This window comes from Cystoisospora suis, assembly GCF_002600585.1.
Source record: "Cystoisospora suis strain Wien I chromosome Unknown contig_1786, whole genome shotgun sequence".
NCBI classification, from domain to species: domain Eukaryota; phylum Apicomplexa; class Conoidasida; order Eucoccidiorida; family Sarcocystidae; genus Cystoisospora; species Cystoisospora suis.
In genome coordinates this window covers 2,838-22,118 of record NW_027154586.1, presented here as the reverse complement: position 1 = coordinate 22,118, position 19,281 = coordinate 2,838, and the positions used below count along the sequence as shown (strand labels likewise).

Below are 19,281 nucleotides of genomic sequence, written 5' to 3'. Positions count from 1 at the left end.
TGATTCATATTCCCTTGTTCACCCCCCCCCCTCCTCCTTGTCCTCCCTCCCCCCCTAGTGTTAATGGACCACCTCCTCCAACAAGAAGATCATTGTATGAAGTATCACCTCCCCCAACACTCCCGTCTCCAGATGCTCGGCTACTTACACTATTTCTGCGACTATTGCCACTCGAAAAGAGAAAACTTCCGTCTCCTGAAGAAGAAGGAGGAATCAAAGTAGTCCCTCCTCCTCCTGCTGATGTATGATGATTGCTGGTCGAATTCACAAGAGAGCTGAAGACGTTCTTGGTCATTCTAGGGGAATAAGAACCGGTACTACTACTTACGTGACTACTACTACTAGGAGTTGTTGTGCCCGTACCTCTTCCACAGCTACTACTGCGACTACTTGAAGCACTTTTGATGAGGGGAGAAGAAGCAGAAGGAGGAACAGGAGGGGCTAAGGCCGGATCAGCTGATTCGTGGCCATCCCAAGTCGCACGTGTGGCTCGTTCGATCGCATCTGCAGTTAAACTGGAGAGACTTTGAGCTGAAGCTGCGGCTACGGTCGCTAAAGCGCTGGCTGAAGCGATAGCCACACTTGCTGAAGAATTCAAAGGGAGAAACATAGATGAAGATGAACTTGCTGAACCTCTTCGGCTTATAGACGGGGAAGGGGATCTTGAAGATTGGAGAGATGGAGATAATAAAGGTGGGGTAGGAGAGGCCGAGCGGGAAAAGGAAGAAGGAGAAAGAGAACAACATGACGGATGATGAGAATGCTGAAGGCCCCCTTTCATAGGAGCCAGATTATGGTTCAAGGATGAAGAGATCAGTAAGGCTGCTTCCGCAGCTACTCCCCCTCCTGACGAAGAAGATGAAGGAGAAGAGCATGGACAGCAGGGAAATCCGCTCCTCGCACATCCTGTACTTGTCGGTGTGGTACTCGACACTGTATGGTTGCTATGATGCGTATGGCTAGCAGCTGAGACTCCCCCTAGATTCTTCAACGTCTCCCCATGAGGGCAATCACACGAGAAATGACTAGAACTCATACGAGGCCTCTTCTTCATCTTCCCTGAAGAAGAGGAAGAAGAGGCCCCTCCTGCCAATCCCCCCCCTCCTCCTCCTGAAGTCTGACACGCAGAAGTTTGGTTTCCATGGCTAGTACTACTAGTACTACTACTACTATTTCCTCCTCCTCCTCCTCCTGGGGAAGAAGAAGTGAGAGGAGAAGGCCCTGCTGGTGTGGTATAGCAATACGTGGGGGAGACGGGCGTCGTAGGTGTCCCTGCTGTCGTCGTTGTTGTGCCGGGGGGTGAGAGAAGAGCACCTCCTCCTGGTTGGTTTGCTGGTGGATTTAGATAACATGAGGAGGAGGAAGAAGAAGGAAAGGGAAGAGGTAAATGAACTCCTGGATGAGATGACGATACGGAGGGTGTAAGAACAAGGGGTGGAAAAACAGAAGAAGAGCCTCCTCCTCCTCCTGATGCTGCGGTACTACAACTACTACTATGATGGAGCTGTTGAGGGACTGTCTGAGCACTTCCCCCACAGCCAGCAGCAGCAGCACCTCCTCCTCCTCCGGGAGAAGACAGAGAAGAAGAAGAGGCCGACGGAGTCGAAACGTCACATCTAGGAGGCGAGGGTGAATGAGGGGCAGTCATCCCCGCAGCAGTTGTATGGTGAAGATGATGATGATGATGGTGATGGTAGAAATCAGCACTGCAAGAAGGGGGAGAAGAGCAACAGGAATGAGGATGGATAAGAGGGCTATTACTACCATTGCTACTGGCCGGGTTGTTACTTGCATGGCCTCCTCCTCCTCCTCCATGATGATGAAGATGAAGATGGAGAAGATGATGGTGGGGTGGAAGAAGTAAACATCCTTCTCCTCCATTGCTAGAATTGATCAGAGTTTGTGGTGTATGAGAACTTCCGACGCTTGTTGTCGTGGGGCTAGTATTATTCGGAGTGCTATTGCTCACACCCGTCGTTGAATTCGTTGAGGCAGCAGCAGCAGTTACCGCTGCAGCCACTGCTGCTGCGACGGCTGCCGCTGCCGCACTATCTGTGGAGACGTCTGATGCTGTCTCCCAGTCGGTACTACTATCCACACCTTGTAAACGCTGTCTCTTTTTACGCAGTTTCATGATTGAAGACAGACAAACTGCCGCCTGAAAGAAAGATCAAAAGAAAGGAGAGAAGGGGGCGGTGAGAGGAAGAGAGAAAAGATAGGGAGGGAGGGGAGACGCATGCAAGACGAGAATATGAGAGAAAAGTAGACTGAAAGAAGGAACGGATGAGAGACACAGAGAGAGAGAGAGGAAAACGAAAGGATTCGATAAAGCAGAGGAAAGAGACCGACGTCCAGGATACTCACATGAAGATGCGAAAAGCTGGAGGAGAGACTTGAGTCACTTTCAAAGCAACAACACAATTCCTATCTATCTTTGATCTATCTTTGATGTATCTTTGATCTATCTTTGATCTATCTATCTATCTATCTCTTTCAGACATCCGACCTCGATCCTGGTATCTCTCCATGAACACACTTGCTCTGTCACTTTGTCTCCCTCGCTACGTGATCTTCTGTAGTCCTCCTCTTCCTCGCATGTCTTTCACTGTGTCGACAAACAAAAGAGACGCTATCTTCAGATCAACAGCCGTATCTGTCAAGCTATAGCACACTCAGGGATTCCTATTTCTATCCCCATTCCATCATTATCCACCCGGTGGTGCGTGGAGTAGACGCAATTTCTACGCTACACACGCGACTGCATGATTGCAGAACGGCCCAGGTGTATGTACACAATACATACACGGGGCGCACAACAAAGTCGGAGAGAAACTAAAGCTGAAGAGAAAGAAGACCATTCTGTCTCTTTGAGAAACCACCTCCCGTACTTCGGTCTCTCTCTCTCTCAGCCATCCACTTAAGAGAGCAGAGCAAGGAAACAGACATGATACACTCTGCTACCCTCCTGACTGGTGACTGTACATAGAGCCGCTAGAAGGATGGAGTGTACGTACACCATCTCCGATGTGGAAGAGATAAAGAATCAACACTCTTTCCCCTTCTCTCTTTTTTTCCTTTTACTGTACCGCCGCGGAATTCAATAGACAAAGTATATTTGTTCCAACCACTCTGTCTTGCACGTCTATACTTCTCGACAGTGTAGCCCCTTTATCTATCTATCTATCTACGCCAACATACACGTCTATACACTCATGTACGTAGGTACGAACATGCGGCAAGACAGAATCTCCGTCGTTAACCTCTACATGTAGACAAGTACCTCTATCGACTCCGTTTATGTCAAAGACAGACCTGTTCTTTTTGTGTAGGATCTTCATCCCCAAGAGATGGTGTAAGACGAGGACTGCTGCCTAGACTGCAAGATGTGGCAATGTCTGCTCCCACATCACCTGATCCGGAGAGAGAACAAGACCCCGATGAGGAATTGAGAAAGGAAGAAAGAAGAGAGGAACCTCCTGAAGACGCACGCGAAAGATTTGATGATCCGATCGACTTTGATCGATGTCCCTCTGAGAACAAACCAGATGCCCCTCTCCCAGGAGAGGACGAAGAGGAACCTTCTTCTCCTCCTCCTCCTATCGATCGATCTGAACTGAGAGACCGTCTACCATGACTACCTGTCAGAAGAAGACTGTTGGTACCATGGCCGTCATCACTACTCTGCCTGTCCGCTGACGAAGAAGAAGATGAATGAGAAGAAGATGACGAGAAACGGAGATAGTCCTCCCATTCACTCCGGAGATCATCTCGCTGAAGGAAAAAAAGAAAGACACAAAACGGAGACAAAGCGTTACGCCGGACGGTCGAAGATAGGTCATGCTATCAGCATCATCATTATGAACACTCTCTCATACTTGTTGCACATAGTTGCAGGCTGTTCACCTACCAAGTGGAACGTCATCCACCGAGATCCACGTACGTATACATAGAAAGACAAATCACAGATAGATAGAGAACTCATCTCCATAGATATCTATGTATATCTACATGCACATGCCGGCGTGTAGACTTCTCGCAGGCCAATAGGGATGGAGATGAGAAGATGCGAGTGTCTGCATGCGTTGAGTGATCTCCCAAAGTGGGGCCATTCCCCCTCTAATGTCGAGACTTACAAGGAGAGCAGCCTCTTCATCATCGTCGGAAACATCCGCTGAGAGAGCATTCATAGCCGAAGAGAACCACTGTGACGCGAATTCAGTAAAACTATTCTCCCTTGCTTTCTTTTCTTGGTCCTTCAATTCTCCTTCTCCTGTATTTGCGAGCCTGTCCTTCTCTCCTCCCCCATCTTGAGCGGCTTTCTGTTGTTCTTCATTTATCAGCATGGTCTTGAGAAGACCCCAAGCAACCCTCCACACATGTTTCTCAGAGGGATAATCTGTCTGAAGTCGACGTAAGAGATTCAACAGCCGGAGGCGTTGTTCTTCTTCTTGCTCGTAACCTCTCATTGTCTCTCCTCCCTCCATACACATTTCGAGATATTCTCTTTCAACTTGAACTTGCTCGAGTAATCCCTGAAGAAGACACGTAGAGGGTACTGATTTCGAGGAATAAAAGCTTCCTCCTCCCCCTCCTCCTCCTGACATGGTAGAAGAAGAAGCCGTTGCGCTAGCACCAGCAGAAATCTGCATCGCAGACTGATGAGGGTGAGGTGGTGTGAGAAGACCCCCTAAGGAAGGTGAAGAGACAGAGCAACGGGGCGAAGATACACCCCCTGTCATCGGGGTGTCTTTGTGTGGGGAGAAGAACGACGACGCACCTCCCCCTGCAGCGCTTGGAGAAGAAGGAGGTATTGGATTCTGTTGAACAAAAGAAGCAGAAACCGGCGAAGAAAAAGAAGAAGAAACCGCGGGGGGCACTTGTGCTGAACTTTGTCGAGGAGTGAGAAGAGGAGAAAGAGAATAAGATCCTCGTCTCGTCATCGTCGTTGCGGTTGAAGGGGGTAGCTGAGAAGACGACGAAGGGGAAGTGGCGGTGCCGCCTAGCTGACCAGATGTCAAGAGTTGAGGTGATTTGTGTTTCGGAGAACGAAGGCATGCGAGAACAGGAGATCTCACCTCTCCTATTGCTGGGCCTCCTCCTCCTCCTCCTGAGGGTGTTGCTGTGGCTTTCTGCTGTGAGGAGTAGGTAGGAGAAGAAGAAGACGACGCACCGGCAGAAGAAGAAGACGAAAAGCAGTGCGGTCCTTGAAGAAGCGGAGGTTTCGGGTGCGAGGCAGGAAAAAAGGGAGAACAAGAAGAAGAAGAGGTCTGTTGGGATTGCTGCCTTCGTGGAGATAAAGGAGGTGATATGATCTGAGGCGTCTTGATGGTAGTCGAAGAACAATGACAAGGCGGCTGAGAAACAAAGAGATCCTTACCTCCTCCCCCTGAAGAAGAAGTACTTGGCAACGAGGAAGAAACTGCTGGGACAAGACCTCCCTCATTAGGATGATTTCGCCCTGTTAAATCCGACCCAGTAGACTGAGGAGAATTGAGAAGAGACTCAGCTGCAGCAATCGCTTGCAGAAAAGCTTCACGAACTCGAGAGAATGAAGCATCTCTGCCTTCAAAAGTGGTGTTCTTTGTCTTTGCAGTTTCACACTTCTTCTCCTTACTGCTGCTACGACGCTCTTGCTCTTGCAACTGCGCTTGCTGCTCCTTGAAATCCCCTTTCTTCTCGTTTTCGTGAGCAGACAGCTGTTGGTGATGTAGGCGTTTGTGCAGTGATCTCCCTCTATTTCTTTCTTTCTCCTCTTGCTGTGCTCGTCGTTTCTCCAAGGTATGTACAGCTTTCGCATATGCCAGCAGAATCTGGACCGACGACTCTGTCTGCTGCTGACCAAACGGGAGAACTGACTTCGATGACGGGCCCCCTGTGCTCGGGGGGAGAGAATCACCTCCGTTCTTCTCATTGGCCTTACCCGAAACGCCAGGACAAACCACTCCTCCTCCTCCTGCCCCCGGTCCCTTCAGAGCCTTCAACGCCACGTCACGAATACTCTGGAGTTTCTCGTAGCTCGAGACAAGCTCAGCCTGGAAACATCGGACCACAACACACTCAAGAACCCATGAGATAGAGGAAACAAGGGGGAAGATACAACAGATGCTACGGAAGAAGAAATAGTCTCAGAAAGGGGAACTCCACACTGGAATTCTCTTTACTCCGAAGTGTCATTCAAACCCAAGAATCCAGTTCTTGGTGACAGGTGAGAGGCTTGACAAGGAACACACGATCCCACAGCGCAGCCGTAGAACCACTTACAAGCACCTACGTATCTCAGATAAGGTGCCTGCACACTCCAGATAAGGAGGTGCCTATACACTCGAGATAAGGAGGGTGCCTATACACCTGAGATAAGAAGGTGCCTATATACTCGAGATAAGAAGGTGCCTATACACCTGAGATAAGAAGGTGCCTATACACCTGAGATAAGAAGGTGCCTATATACTCGAGATAAGAAGGTGCCTACATACTCGAGATAAGGAGGTGCCTATACACCTGAGATAAGAAGGTGCCTATACACCTGAGATAAGAAGGTGCCTATACACCTGAGATAAGAAGGTGCCTATACACCTGAGAGAAGAAGGTGCCTATACACTCAAGATAAGGAGGCGCCTATACACTCAAGATAAGGAGGCGCCTATACACTCGAGATAAAGTGCTGGCCTATATACTCGAGACAAGGTGCGCATACACCTGAGGCGAGGTCCCTCGACGCACATGTTCATGCACTATGTTCAGCTCCTCCACATCAGATAATGAGCGACAAAGTTTAGGGTGTTGAAAGAGTACAAGTCCAGCAGTAGTCGCCCTTGTCTTCTGCTTACCGCGCATTGAAGATATCTTATCCAGAGGGAGACCTCACGGGGAAAGTGACGTATGCCTCTCTGTAGTAGGAAGGCTTCCTTTTCTAATAGCCAAGCCCTACGAACTCTTCCGCTGTTTTCTCTTCCTTCTCTTGTTATCCTTTCTCCTCCTTTAACCTTCCCTGCTCCCTCATGCTCTTCTTCTACTTCCCCTTCCTCGTCAAACTCATCTGAGGGTGCCAGACACCATCCCTCCAGAAGTCTCCACTTCCGTTGTCCTTTTCTTCTCCTCGGGGGCTCGTGATCTTCCTCTCTTTCTTTCTTCCCCCCTTCTCCAACAATCCCGTTCACTATTTTCCTTGAATGACAAGATGAACGATCTTCGTGTGTTTGCTCCCCACCCCGGTCATCTGAGAAAGACGAAGAAGGGGGGAGGACCGACTTGGGTTGTTCTAAAGCTAGAGAGTGAAGGACATCAGCTGAGTCTCTCCATAGCTGGGGCTGAACAGATCCTAACTCTTCTAGGGCCCGTAAGGTCGTCACATAGAACCGGCGAGCTTCTCCTGTCTTCCGTTCGGATGCGAGATATTCTCTCCACACTCGGGCTGTACACTACGCCAAAGAGAAGCACCAAACATAGACAAAGACGGTGACGTAAAGAAACGGAACACACACGCCTACCATCGACATGCTTGAGGATGACCAGCGCCGCTCATCTCTAAGAGGCCCAACTCGCATGTATTTGAAACACGTAGGTATGTATGTATCTCTATATGTATGCATGTAGGTCTGTATGTATGTATGAATATACGAATGACTGGATGAGAGAGTAGCTTGCCGATGTCTGTAGGGATGCAAGTGTACGGAGTCAAGGAAGAAAGAGGCGAGTTAAAGAAAGAAAGTTACAATGGGGTCTCTTCTTGAAGATTTCTCTTTTTCTCTCTCTCTTACCGAAATTTGCCGTTTTGCCTGATCATCATCAAGAGCATTTTGAACTTCAATCTCAAAATCTTTTCTTTCCTTTTGCCAGAGGGATAAACCGATTGCATGCGCTGCCTCAGCTCTATCCATCCATTCATGGCTACTTGGACTACGGCCTTCCCCTTGAGAATCACTTCCGTCTTGTTCTCTTTCTTCTTCTCCTTCATCTTCTTGTCCTCCCCCTCCTCCTAGAGTTTCGGATTCCCACACCCTAAAGAAGGACAAGCAACTAGAAGAGAGCCATTAATCAAGGAACACCCCCAAGTATCATCTACTATACATCCTTTTCTACACGTTCACTACATACACGATATCCACGGATGACCCCCATATAGAGGTCTGTATATGTACATGCATGCACACGCACACCAGAAGGAGATGCGCTGCCACCACGGAGATGTCTGCCTGCAGAACCTACAGTATGTGTACGTATCATTCGTAGGTCACATACATACAAGAAGGGAGTATCTGATGGTGTAGATGAGACATTAACGTCTCTATACATATACTCTTATACATGAGAATGCATGCACACGTTCATACATATCAGGCATGTGTGAGTTCTCCCTGTATATATGCTGCCATGAATATCACATAAGTACACACTATCTAAACACACTGTCTACGTAGAAATTCGTATATCTTCTTATCTTCTCCCCTATATTCACACGTCTATCCACTCCGCTCTCTAACTTTCGATCCCCGAGAAAGAGCCGGATATACGAAGAAAGTTGAAGATGAAGAAGAACAACTTACCTATATTCATCAAGGAGATCTCCCAAACCTGCCAAGGGTAACTTGAGTTGTCTGCAGAAGAGTCTTCGTATTCTTTCGATCTGAACTTTGATCTCTTTCTCCATGAAAGCCCTACACTCCAGCCTTGCTGTCTTTTCTTGTTCTTGCTCTTGTTCTCCTCCTCCTTCTTTCTCTTCTTCTTCTTCTTCCCTGCCGCTCATCTTCTCCTCCCCCCCCCCTAGACTACCACTTCGCTGATAATCCTCGACGTCTAACAAAGTACACCGATGTCTCAAATCTCTGAGAATTCCCGCTTCGAACTGACGGTATGCTGACCATACACATGGGCCTTCAAGTGCATGCAGTGCAAAATCATCTAGAGCTTCTTCGAACAAAGCGCGAATCCTCCTTTGCTGAGAAGCTCGAAGACGCTGCTGGTGTATATACACCTCAGAAAAACTCGATAGACCTGAAGAAGTCTGCGTGGCGATTCTTATGCCACTCGAATGACTCTGGGCAGGCGGAAGAGAACAAGAGACACTTGAAGATGAAGGAGAAGAAGAAGAATTGGAAATCTCGTGTGATGTATCTGATGATGTAGTTGGAGTGAAAGAGGAAGATAATTCTGATAGAGAGGTAGAACACAACTGTTTTCCTGAGGTCTTCAACTCCTGCTCTTTTTCTCTCCTCCTTTCTTCTTCCTCTTCCTCCTCATTCGGTGCATTTCTCCCAACCTTCACATTCTCTACACTCCGACTTTTCTCTTCTTCACCCCCCCCTTCCCCTATCCTCCTCTTCCCTCCTTGCAGTTCTTTACCTTCGCCTTCCTCCTCTTTCCTACTACAACTACTCCTATCAGCCTTCTCTCCAGGTGTATCTACACCCGAAGATGAGGGATCTGTACATACACCTGACGAACAGCTGGCCACTTGACTCTCTCCTTCGTTCTTTTCTCCTCCTCCTCCTGATCCTTGACGTCCCGTCACCCCTCCAGGGAGGGCATCGTTTGAACAGCCCGCCGTATTCGGTGTCTGCGATCCCAGCGAGCTGGTCTCCCTTGAAAGAGATTTCGTACAGAAGAATTGCGAGGAGGAAGAAGAGGAAGAAGAACAACATGTAGAAGAATTCATAAAGAGACCGTTTTCCTCGAATCGAATATGTTGCAGCGTTAAAGCCACTGAAGGAAGAGAACGCCGAGCCATACGGTATAAACGGGTGATATGGTCATGCTGATCTGAAGAAAGAGGAGATCTTTGACGGAGATCTTCTCCCTCCAACAGGCCAGCTGACCCGAGAAGCCGAGAGTAATATTTCTCTTCTTCGATCCACGAGAAAAGAAAATCCTCATCCACCGGGCAGTAGATACAGTACGTACGTGCTGCTCGATTGACCTACAGAGAAAGGACGCAAGGAGAAGTTGAAGAGGAGGGAGGGAGAACAGAGATGAATGATAACGCCAACACACCACCTCTATGGACCGTAGAAAGAAGACGGAAGCTCCGATGAGATATGTACACATCCAGTACTACATGCACAACCTGCTTTTCTTTACATACTGGGAAGAGTACCATGTAGACAGATATATACATGAACAGTACAGGAGATGTATATCCGCATCGCCTCTGTCTCATCATGTACACCTACCTATCTATCTATCTATCTTTAATCTATCTATCTATATACATATGAAGAGAAGTACATACATGTACATATGGGTAGAGAGAAGCAGATGATCTGTATGAATGTGAAAGGCGCTTTTTCTAGCTTCCCGAGAGCAGAGAAGAACAGAGAAATGGATATGAAGAATGAAGAGAGAACGAGACCTATGCAAAAGGTAGAGATCCGAATTAACAAGCCTCTCCAGCTGTCTCGTCTCGTACACCTCCATACCCTAAGATGACTGACCGTAACTCCCTCATACCGACCCCCCTCCATACATGAAAGGTTAGAGAGGGAGAAAAGACACAGAGAGGGAGAGAGCTTTTGCAACAGACAAAACAGGCTCGTTACCCAATGTGCTTGAAAGACGAGAAATCTTCTTTCTCTCCACGAATGAAGCAAAGGAGAGATCTAGGTCTCTACGATGTCCGATGGCGAAGAGATACACCATCTGTCTGTAGGAATTCTGCATGCGAAAGTTAAAGGAGGCGTACAATACGCTGGATATATGCACGTCTTTCCCTACTTACTTTCTCATATTCGCCAAGGTGTCTATACACCTCAATAAGTCTGAGGAAACTTGATGGTCCAGTCCCTACACCTTCCTTCCATGGGTATTGTTTTAACTCTAATGCAAGTCTCTTAGCTTCTGCACGCAGTAACTGTTCTTTCTCTTCATCTTCATCTTCTTCTCCTCCTCCATCTTGTTCTTCTCCTCCTCCTGCCTCTTTCTCTTCTTCTTGATCTTCTTCCTCTTCTCTCCTTCCTTGTGTCTCTGTCGTGGTTGGCTCTCCATGACTTTCTTCATCCTTCTCAAACTTCAATCTCTCAACCTCCGTCATGCCTTCGCCCACCCTCTCATCCCTAATCTTCTTCTTCTCCTCCGTCTCTTCTCCCTCATCTCCTATCACTACTGTGTTCATCTCTTTCTCTTCTTTCTTTCTCTCCTCTCCCTCTCCCCCTCTCCCCCGGCATCCCTCTGACGCCGTAGAGCTTCTCAATGACCGAAGGTCCTTCATAGCTATCGATCTATTTATTGATTTATCTATCTGTCTATCTGTCTCTTAAGGAATCTTCTCAAGTTGAAACAACGAGAAAATACAAATTTAGGATGGAAGTCTCAGGATTTTGACTAAGAGAAAGAGAGAAAGAAGAAGAATGCGATCAAGAGAAAGAAAAGAAAGAAGGAAAGAGAGAGATGATCTTTCATTCTGCTAAGGGATAACGAAGAAGAAGAAAAGAAGGGGTCGCTGGGCTAAAGTGAGGCGAAAGCGGGGAGTTAAGAAACAGATAAGACATGAAAGGTAGAAATGTGAAGAAGAAGGAGGAAAGACAGGGAGAGTAACATAGAAAATTCATCCTTACAGAACAGAGGAAAACAACCTTCAGAAGAGAAGAGAACGACAGCCCGATCTCTTCTCAAGCTCTCTGTCCCACCCCCGAACTTGCTCCGAAAAGCGTTCTATTATATTGTCATACACCATCCTATATCTCCATTTCTCCTATCCCTTTCATCTCTATGTAACTCATGTATACACATACATGCATATATACATCCGCACGTGGAGAGTGCAGGTACGTACAGGCAAGCGTATGCTGCGCTGAGCGACTTTCTTATCTCTTCTACAAGGACGAAGAAGAAGAAAGAAGAGGAGGAGGAGAGATCAAGACCAAATGCTTCGCGCGTTCAAAGACGTGAGAGGAAATCCAGAAATAAAGGCCTGCGATAATCTCGCGCCTTCTTCCACGCTCCCACCATAAAGATGGATGAAGGAAAAGAAGAAGAAGAGAGCCTGTTCGTCTCTGCAAGAAGAAGAATCGTATCACCTCAATTTCACATGCAGAAACACTTTCACAGGGACAGAAGGAAAGTATCGAGATGGATGGATGGGGACGTAGGAGCGCAGACAGGCAGGAAGAAGGAGAGAAGGCGATAGAACCGTAGTAAGGCGAGAAGAGGTTAAAGAGAGAGACAGCATGTCACAAAGAGCAAAGAAGGAAGCAATTCCGTAAAAGAACAAGCGAAGGACCCAAGGAAAAGAGAAAGAAGGAAGAACATGGCAAGTTCATCCTCGATATCTTTTCGCTTTGTTCTCCTGTCAAAATGCCCGTCAGGAGGTTGGGCTATACTACCAGGGAAGAAGGATTTCTTCGAACACTTGGAGAGAAGCAAAGAGGAGGAAGCAAGGGATAAAAAGGAAACCTGTGAGAGGTAAAGAGAATACAGACAAGTGGGAGAAAGGGACAGAGAGATAGATAGATAGATGGAGAGAGACAGAGACAGGAGAGAAAGCGATCAAAAGGCTGAAAAAAGAAGAGAGGTTCTCCTAGTGACGCTTGCAAGGACACAGTGATCATGCAGTTCCTTAGAGAGCAGAGGGAAAACAAGAGACAACAGAAATAGCAAGAAAGAGAAGATGAGTAGGAAGGGCGGAAAAGAAGAAACTTTCACTCCACCGAGAAAGACACGAAGGTTGTTCTTCTTTGCTTTGAAGAGGGAAGGGAAGAGACAGGAAGGAGCGAAAAGAGAAAGAAAAGAAGAGGAGAAGTTTGTCTTATCTCGCAAGGATGAAGAAAAGCAAAAGCTATCTATCCAATCTCTAGAGGCAAAAAAGAGGAAACGATCCTACCCTATCGACCACTCCAGTTTTCTTCCCTTATTTCTCCATAGAAGAAAAGAAAAAAGAGAAGATACGATCTAGTTGGAACTCCTCACCTCATTATGACGGAGTCTTTTCGTGCTTGGAGATGATAAGAGAGAAGCCGAGTGAAAAAAGAGGAAGAAGAAAAAGAAAAGGAAAGATCAACATGCCCTCTCTCCTCTCGCATCATCGTGAACGACTTTTCAGATCGATCACAAAGAGATAGATAGATAAGGAAAGAAGAGAAAAACCTCAAGTCTTCTTCTTCCTTTATTCTCTCCGGTGAAAACAGGAATGGAGAGCAAACTTTTTGTAGAGTACAACCCCCTTTTTCCCTTCTTTCTCTTTCTCTCTCTTGAGTTTTCTTCTATCTCTTTGAACACACACAGAGAGAAAACGTGAAAAGCCTCTTTTTTTCACCTTCTCTTTCGCTCTCTACCGACCTGATCATTCATTCATCTTCACCGCCCTGCTACGACCCCTTCTACTACTCCTCATCCGTCCGTCTATCCAACGACCCCCGAGACAGAGGGAGACAACGATCCTACCACTCTCTTTCCTTTTCTCTATGATCGCCCTTCTCTCTGGTCAGTTAAGGAAAGGAAAAGACCAGGAAGCTCGGTGTTCTTTGCTTTTCATTCAGTTCGATACGTGATGCATAGGTACCAGGAAGGTGCGGGTCTATCTAGCTACATTTCGCTTAAAGAAGGCCTGTCAGAGCGTAGAATATGGCCACCGTAACCCAAGGGCCGACGAGAATCATGGCGTTGAAAAGCACAGAGAGGGATCAAGAGAGAAAGAATAGAAGAGATGAGCAGTAGCCCATTCGAAAAAGAAAGAAAGACACTCTTGCTTTACCAAGGGTCTTTCACTCTCTCGTTGGTCGTCGGCTTGCCGGTAGTTTGTTCTCGTTTAGAGTGGATCTTAACTGAAGGCCGTGTGAAGTATTACGCCTGTTCTCTCTTCTACCAACAGCATATCTGTCTGTCATTCTATTTCTCTCTCTAGTCTGATACCAAGGAACCGTCTATCCATTCTGTTTCGGAAAGCGACATCGATAAGACGCAAGAAATACTTCATGACCGTAGTGTTCATGTACCAAACGATACTCAAGAAGAACTGAAGAAGAAAGAAGATATTCTTTCTATTCGCAAAGTCCAAACACATCGCATTCAGAAAAGAATGGACTGGGTTATTAAGGACAACGAGACGTTTTCCTGCTGCCGTAGTTTCATCGGTAGTAGTGGTAGTAGTAGTAGTAGCGGCACTGTCGGGTGTATGTACACCCGAATGCCGCCTGTGATGGTGTGTGTGTGTGGAGGTCCACCCTCCCGACCTCTGATGATAGATGATGGATGGCTCAATAACTACGGACTAAGCGGCTGAAAGAAAGGGGGTTGAAAAAGAAGTCTCGTGCGTGTCATGCGCGCTCCAATCCATACCAAGGACGAGTACTACTAGCAGTAGGAATAGCAATAGTAGTAGCGGCAACACCCGCCTTCTATACGTCCGATCATCAGTCACTGCCGATTGAAATAGGAGGAGGAAGCTCGTTCTTATGGTTAGTCTTCTATCGATTCTAAGTGTGTCTATCTGTCTAGTCTTCCTATTTCTCTTCAGACTTCTTCATTTTTCTCCTGTCTCAATGCTCCATTCATCTTTGATCTTAACATAGTCAGAAATCTCCCACCTTGAAAGAATTTCCTTCTCGACAATCCAAGGCGTTCGCGGGCAGGAGAGAAGAGAGTTGTTTCTCATCACGCATGTGCCACGACTTGTTGAACTCTTTCCTTCTTGTTCTTTTGCAGCGACTTCCTCTCTCTTCGCCTTCCTTTTCTTCTTTCTCTCAATGCTTTTGAAAAGAGACAAGAAGAGAGATTGCACTCCTCAGCATAGATTCCCTGGTTTTTGTGGAAGACAACCTCCACTCCTTTTCTCCTTCTCGTTCTTTCTTTTCATCTTTCTACCTATCCCATAAGAGACATCTTCCTCCACCTACACTTGCGGTGTATGTTCACCTGAGATGTCTTCAAAGACATCAACTCCCTCAAAAAGCTCCCATGTAGGGAGTAAAACAGTATAGTGTCTTGCTGTTTCGTAGAGAATCTCTTTCGTCTGTCTTCTTTTCTTCAAGCCGTTGACACCTACAGATATCTCCTCTTCACTCCTCTTCTTGTATCATTATCATTAGAATCTCTACTCTTCTTCTTTCTTCTCTTCTTCTGCGCTTCTCTTGCTTCTCTTTTCGTATTCCACCTCTTTCTTACTCGAACACCCAAGGCGGCGTACACCGGACGTTACGTTTTGTTTCTTTCTCTCTTTCTTTGTCTCTTCTTTCTCTGTATCGTCTCTTTCCTTTCATCTGCTTATCTGTTTTCATCTCTGTTCATTCTTTTCTTTCGCCATTCAGTATCTATCTCATGTATTCTCCCCGCCTTTCTCCTATCGGTAACGTCTCAGCAGGCACTTTGTCTTCTATCAAGCCCCTCCTACTAGAACTTACTCCTCTTCTTTCTTCCCTCCTCTCTTGTCATCTTCTCTTTTCTTCTTCCTCCTTCCTATTCTTTTAACGATAGAGCCCTCAGCCTACGGTGTATTATGTACAGGTACACTTCGACCAAGACAGCATCAGCCCTTTCCCTAAACGATCGAGGACATTCTCTGTATATCGTCATCTTCTCTTGGAACACCTTCGTCTCTCTCGATAGATATCCACTTTTGTTTCCTTAAAGTTGCTTTTTCCTTCGCAAGCCTCGATTCATTCTTTTTATCGTCGTTCTCTAAGTCTCTATCAAGATGGGAAAAGAGCTTGTTTCTCCCTCTATCCCTCCTTCACAGTCTTCTACTACAGGCAAACCACCAGCTTCTTCTTCCTCTCCAAATGGAGGAGAGAAGAAGCCCTCTCCATCTTCATCTTCTTCTCCTTTACTTCTTCTTTGTCTAGCTCTTCAACAGATTCAAGAAGGTGTATCTCAGCAAGATGAACGCCCTATCATTCGTATGTTCCGTCAGCTGAAACGTCTTCGAGCTACCTGCCAGATTAGACACCTTCAGCTAGCTGCGAATCACCTTCTCTGGGGAGCCGACCTTTCTTCTTCAACAAGCACCACAGCGACGAAGAGTACAGGAGATTCACCCCCACAAATGGCTAGCAAAAGAGAAGATGGAGATGAGGAAGCAGAAGATAAAGAAGGCCAGAGAACTCACCTAAATGGAAGTGGGGGAGCAGCAGGAGGAGGAGGAGACGGCTCTGTGTGTCTGAATGAGGAGAAGAGAGTTCATTACCGACGAGAAATTGACGGAGATACAGCAGCCTTCTGGAATTTCCTAAAGAATGAACTGGACCGCATGCTTCACGAATCAAAGAAAGATCAAATGCAAGTCGATGGGGCTGTCGATAAAGATAAGGTAAGGAAGCGAAGCGATGACCTTTCTCTCTCACCTTTTCTTCATTTTCTTCATTCTTTCTTCTCTTCTTGTCTCATAAGGCGACTGTTGAGAGAATTCTAGAGTCTTCGCGTCTCGCATATGGCGAAGGATACACATGCAAAGTCAGAGGTTCATAGAGATACATACGTAGACAAAACTGCTTAGGAAGAAGAATGGAGTCAGAAGAGATAGATACATACAGCGATCACTACAAGGTTAGGTCAAGTGTCTCATACTTCTCTGAATGACGGAGAGGCGAATGGAGCGAGAAGATTTTTCTTTCTCAACTATTGACAGTGTAGTTCCATGCCTTCTCTTCTCTTCCTCGCCCCACTCTCTCTGTCTCCTCATACTCTCCGTCTTCTTCCTTGTTTTGAATTTTTCTTCCGTCTGATCCTAGGACATCTTTTCTTCCCTGCCATTGTGAAAGCGGTCTCTTTGTCTCTTTGTTGCAGCTCTATTCCTAGCTATCTCTCTCTCTCTCTGGATATGATGTATGCATGCGTGTAGGTGTGTATAGACACCTGATGGTAGTGTTACGAGCCTTTTTTACTTTGCTGGGGTATTGAGGAGGATACATGCCCCCCTTACCTCTTGATATCAGTCTGCTCGCTTATCAACATATGTATGAAGATGCACAGGGCAAGTAACTATCCTTGTTCTTTCTTTCTTTCTCACTCTTTCTTTCTTTCTCCCTCTTATCCCTAGTGTATGTCTTTTGTTTTCTCTACTTCGTCGACATCATGAAGGTTTTGTCATCTCTTTGTTTCCCATTCTCTCTTTTCTTCTTCTTTCCTGCTGCTTTCTTTTCAGCTTTCCTCTTCTTCATCGGCTTTTCCTTTAGCCGCTTCTGACTTTCTCATTTGCACGAATGAAGTGGAGTCTTTTCTTTCTCTTCTTTTTCTTCTCCGTCTAATAGATGAGAAGCACTACCCAGAAGCCTCTCTCCTTGGCGATGCTCTTGTCCGGCATATCTTAAATTCTTCCTCTTCTTCCTCTTCCTCTTGTAATACAGTCCATTCTTCTTCCACTTCTGCTAATAAAGCAGAAGAAGCGGGAGAAGGAGAGAAGAAGAAGTCTCTTTCTCCTTCTTCTGCATCGGCTAATGTGTTCGTTGTAAAGAAGAGGAGACGCCTGGATTCCATTGTAGCCAAATGCTTCTTCTATTGGTATAGAGCCAGAGAGCTAGGCAAAACCGTCCTAGATCATTCTGTCCGAGAGTAAGGAAGGCTTCCTTTCTCACTCTTTCTCTCTTTCTCACTCTTTCTTTCTTTCTCACTCTTTCTCTCTTTCTCACTCTTTCTTTCTTTCTTAGTGGATAGCTACTGGGTGTTCTCTCCCTCGTCTTTATCTCTTTCCTCTCTCCTTCTCTTTCTATCTGTAGCTGTCTATAGATATAGATTCGATCTCTTGCTATCTAAGTAGTTAGATGTCTGTCTCTCTGTCTGTCTATATATGTATGATAGAGAGAGGAATAAATAGACATGTAGAAAAGAAGATTGAAATAGGTTTGTTTCTCTCTGTTTAGTCGCATGCATCGATGAAGATACGGGCGGCCTCTCTGATCTAGAAAGGCTCGCCTTTCCCCTACCTTTCTTTCTTTCATTCTTTCTTTCTTTCTTTCTGTTTTCTCTTCACATGTCTTTCGTGTACTTAGATTTCATTGCATTTTTTCCTATCTCTCTTCGTCTCTTCTTGTCTCTTTCAAGATCTAACTTTCTCTACTTGTCCGCATTTTTTCCTTTTCCTCCTTATTCAATGAAGAAGCTCTTCTCCTCTTGTTCTTTCTTCGTCATCTTGTCTTCTTCTGTTCACATGTCTTTCTCTCATCCTCTCGAGCTGTCTTCTTCAATCTTCTTTGAAAGAAAGCTCTTTCATTGCATACCTCTCTCTTCTTTGCTCTTCCTCATCTTCCTCTTTTCTTATCTTTCTTCCTCTTCTTCTCTCTCCTCTTCTTCTTTTCTTCGCTCTTCGTAGAACTCTATTAGCTGCCTATACAGTCGCAAGCGTACAGCACCATCCCTTGTGCCAAGCGACCTTTCTTAATCTTCTTCTACGGGACTATATCTCTCAGAGTCAATACGAATTAGCCCTTAAACTTGTAAGTTCTTCTTTCTCTCTCGAAGAAAACAAGAGATTTCTTCCAAAGATTGAAGAGTGAATGAGATGCATGTGTGTAAGAAGAGGAAGAAATAGTAGGAAACAGTTTAAAGAGGAGGAGTCTAACCGAGGGTTCAGGTGTATCTACACCTAAGCATCTCTTGTTTAGTCTTGTTCTTTTTGATGGTATGAAGAAATTCTTTACATCGTCTTTCAAGCTTTTCTTTCTCCATTCTTCTTGTCCGTTCTCGTCGACTCTCATCGTCCAAGCAATTTCTCTTGTTTCTTTCATCTTCTCTTCTTCGTCTCTCTCTCTCTTCATACATAGAGGTATGTATATGTGTATAGAGAGAGAGACATACATACATACGCACGTGTGTAAGTTTGTGTGTCTGCATATACATGTGCATATGCCTATACATGTTTAAATTCCTATATGTGTATGTATAAGTATGCGTAAGTATAATTTCAAATCGTGTTAGACGGCAGGAGGGATCTGCTTGCTTGACAAGTCACTGCCTCCTCCTAAGGAGAGATCACAAAGAATGAAAAGATTAAAAATTCAAGACTGAAGATAGATAGATAGATAGATAGGTGTCGTAGAGAAGATGGATATTTGCTGCTTGTCTTTCCTCTTACTGTAGTTCATGAAGAAGCGCTTTCTTTCTCCGAATAGGAGAAAGTTTTCTCTCCATTCTCTTCTCTCTTGTCGCCTTCTTTTCCATCTTCCTCCTCTTCTTCTCCTCTCCTTGCTTTCTTTCTTTTCTTTTGTGTGTAGATATCAAAGACATGTTTTCCTGAGAATCTTCGGTCGAATGCGCAGCATGCTAGATACCTCTACTACCTAGGTAAACTACTATTACTACTACCCCTCCCACCCCACTAAGGGTTAAAACGGCCAACTCGGCCTATCTATCTATATCTATCTA

The 19,281-nt window shown here is 45.9% G+C and overlaps 2 protein-coding genes across 2 annotated transcripts in view; one reads left to right on the top strand and one right to left on the bottom strand.

The window, feature by feature from the left end:
* Positions 1 to 4: 4 nt before the first annotated feature.
* CSUI_003962 (rna recognition motif-containing protein) lies at positions 5 to 13,965 on the bottom strand (the record flags this gene model as incomplete). Its single annotated transcript, XM_068064157.1, has 7 exons — positions 10,712 to 13,965; positions 8,544 to 9,913; positions 7,758 to 7,998; positions 6,828 to 7,418; positions 4,134 to 6,032; positions 3,313 to 3,771; positions 5 to 2,158 (listed from the first exon to the last, which is right to left on the bottom strand). The coding sequence occupies exons 1-7, from the start codon at positions 11,198 to 11,200 to the stop codon at positions 5 to 7; spliced, it is 7,203 nt and encodes a 2,400-aa protein (XP_067923868.1). The 5' UTR covers positions 11,201 to 13,965.
* Positions 13,966 to 14,244: 279 nt separating this feature from the next.
* The window catches only part of CSUI_003961 (pci domain-containing protein), a gene marked incomplete at its 3' end in the record, with an annotated part of 7,748 nt that continues 2,711 nt past the window's right edge, over positions 14,245 to 19,281 (top strand). The window contains exons 1-4 of the mRNA XM_068064156.1: positions 14,245 to 16,231; positions 17,066 to 17,472; positions 18,230 to 18,353; positions 19,131 to 19,200. Of these exons, the coding sequence (XP_067923867.1) occupies positions 15,620 to 16,231; positions 17,066 to 17,472; positions 18,230 to 18,353; positions 19,131 to 19,200 (1,213 nt within the window). The remainder of the gene's footprint in view (positions 16,232 to 17,065; positions 17,473 to 18,229; positions 18,354 to 19,130; positions 19,201 to 19,281) is intronic.